Genomic DNA, 1,957 nt, shown 5'->3' with positions numbered 1-1,957 from the left:
TAGGAGTAGGGTGGGTTGTCCTCCTCCACCCAGTTGCCCGGCAAAGGGCTGTCCAGGTTGAAGATGTGATGCTCTGGTTTGGATTCATCATCCACACTGTCGAAGCCATCCACCTGCGGGAGAGACAACCCCAGATGGTCACCCCTCCACCAGGAGATCTACCCCAGCCCTCAAGCTGGGGGTTGCGGGTGTCACCGATGTCCCCCGTCCCTCCCCGGGAGCAGGACGTGGTGCTCACGTGCTCCAGGAAGAGGTGCAGCTCCGGGTGTTGGGCAGGGTGGACGGTGGCCTCGTAGAGGGGCAGGAAGATATTCTCCAGCATCTCCTGGAAGTTGGCCAACTGCTTCTTCGTCCGGTAGACATCACTGCAGAGGGACGGACCCCGCTCAGAGCCAGCTGTCCCATCTCACCCCACCCCAGCCATCAGTGGGGTGTCCTTGGTGTCCCCACCCAGGACATGGTCCCGCATGAGGGCATCTGCCCCCACGTCACTCACAAGAGCCGGGGCACCTGCACGAGCCAGCGGACGTTGTTGGAGTGGACGCGGTGGTTGCCGGCCCAGCGGGCCAGCTTGTCCCACTCGTCCCGGGAGCGGCCGTAGATGGAGAGCCGCAGCTCGGCGTTTTGGTACTTGCTCTCCTCCAGGTCGGACATCACCTCCTGCCGGGGAGGGGGAATTGTCACCCCTCGGCCACTGGGAAGGGGGACATGGGTGGCATTGCCACCATGGGCATCAGAGGGAGGGAGATGTGGAGGGTCACCCATCAGGGCTGCTCACCTTGATGATGTGGGCAAAGTACTTCCCTGAGACGCGGTTGTCCGTCTTGATGAAGATCTCCCGCAGGATGGACTCGCCGATGGGGTTGTACTTGGCGTTGAACTTGTCGAAGCGATGGAAGGTGTTGCGGTCCTGGCAGGGGGACGCAGATGTGAGCTGAGACCCCTTGTCACCCCAGAGCCACCACAACGTCCCTATCCAGAGCCCCCGGCACCCCCCATCTCACCCTGGGACAACCCCCGGTGGAGATCCCCCACCCCAGCTAGAGACGAGCTGGGGGCCTTGCTCATCTCCAGGATTTGGGGGTGTCCCCCGTACCGCGTGGACATCCAGCGTGTCGACGCTCAGGTCGTAGGCGGTGAGGTTCATCGTCTCGAAGACCTCCTTGAGCGTCTGCTCCTTGCCCTTCTCCACGTGGACAATTTCATCCAGGTGCTTCTTCATGGCCCGCTTGATGAAGCGCAGGAGATGCTTCTGGTTCATGCAGGACGAGGCGTGGATATGGGTGTCCACCTGCACGGCCGGAGGTGATGCTCAGCCCTGAGAGCCTCCAAGTGCTCCCCGGTCAAACCAGGACCCCCCCACCACGAGTTGGCGGGTACCTTGCGGATGTTGTAGAAGTCACGGTGGGGAACCTTCTTCTGGGCCGCCAGCTCCTTCATCTCGTTGAGCAGCACATGCATCTGGAACTTGGAGCTCAGGTACTGCAGCCGGCGGTAGCAGAAGGATTTGCTGCCCGAGACGAGGAGGGGGCATCAGTTTAGGGGAGAGGAGGGAGAACATCCAGCCCCATAAGGCTGGAGCCCACCAGGACGAGGGGACGCGGCTCTGGACTCTTGGACCTTCCATCCCCGTGCACGGTGACCATGAGCAAGGACGGACACACGGACATGGGAGCTGCACCAGTACCATGTGTCATAGCCACCACCATGTCCTCTGGTGCTGTCCCCAAGGTTCTGTCCCCCTCCCCAAGACACTCCCATGGTGGGAATCCCCCAAGACACCCCCATGGCGGGAACCCCCCAAGACACCCCCATTTTTCTCCTTACATGGGCCCGTTGATGATCAAAGCCATGAGGAAATTCATGTCGGCAATGAACTCCTGCAGGTCGGGGTACGGCAGGTCCAGCTCCGTGGTCCTGGGGGGGGGACAGAGGTGGGTCACACGCGGGGACAAGG

At 61.9% G+C, this 1,957-nt stretch overlaps 1 protein-coding gene across 1 annotated transcript in view; it reads right to left on the bottom strand.

Moving 5' to 3' along the window:
* The window catches only part of AMPD2 (adenosine monophosphate deaminase 2), a gene marked incomplete at both ends in the record, with an annotated part of 2,249 nt that extends 342 nt beyond the window's left edge, over nt 1–1,907 (bottom strand). The window contains 7 exons of the mRNA XM_009587967.1: nt 17–113; nt 239–365; nt 497–660; nt 779–910; nt 1,097–1,291; nt 1,381–1,510; nt 1,828–1,907. Of these exons, the coding sequence (XP_009586262.1) occupies nt 17–113; nt 239–365; nt 497–660; nt 779–910; nt 1,097–1,291; nt 1,381–1,510; nt 1,828–1,907 (925 nt within the window). The remainder of the gene's footprint in view (nt 1–16; nt 114–238; nt 366–496; nt 661–778; nt 911–1,096; nt 1,292–1,380; nt 1,511–1,827) is intronic.
* Nucleotides 1,908–1,957: the final 50 nt, after the last annotated feature.

The sequence above is a fragment of the Fulmarus glacialis genome, unplaced genomic scaffold (genome assembly GCF_000690835.1).
Source record: "Fulmarus glacialis isolate BGI_N327 unplaced genomic scaffold, ASM69083v1 scaffold24201, whole genome shotgun sequence".
NCBI lineage: Eukaryota > Metazoa > Chordata > Aves > Procellariiformes > Procellariidae > Fulmarus > Fulmarus glacialis.
This window is presented reverse-complemented; position numbering and strand designations above follow the sequence as displayed.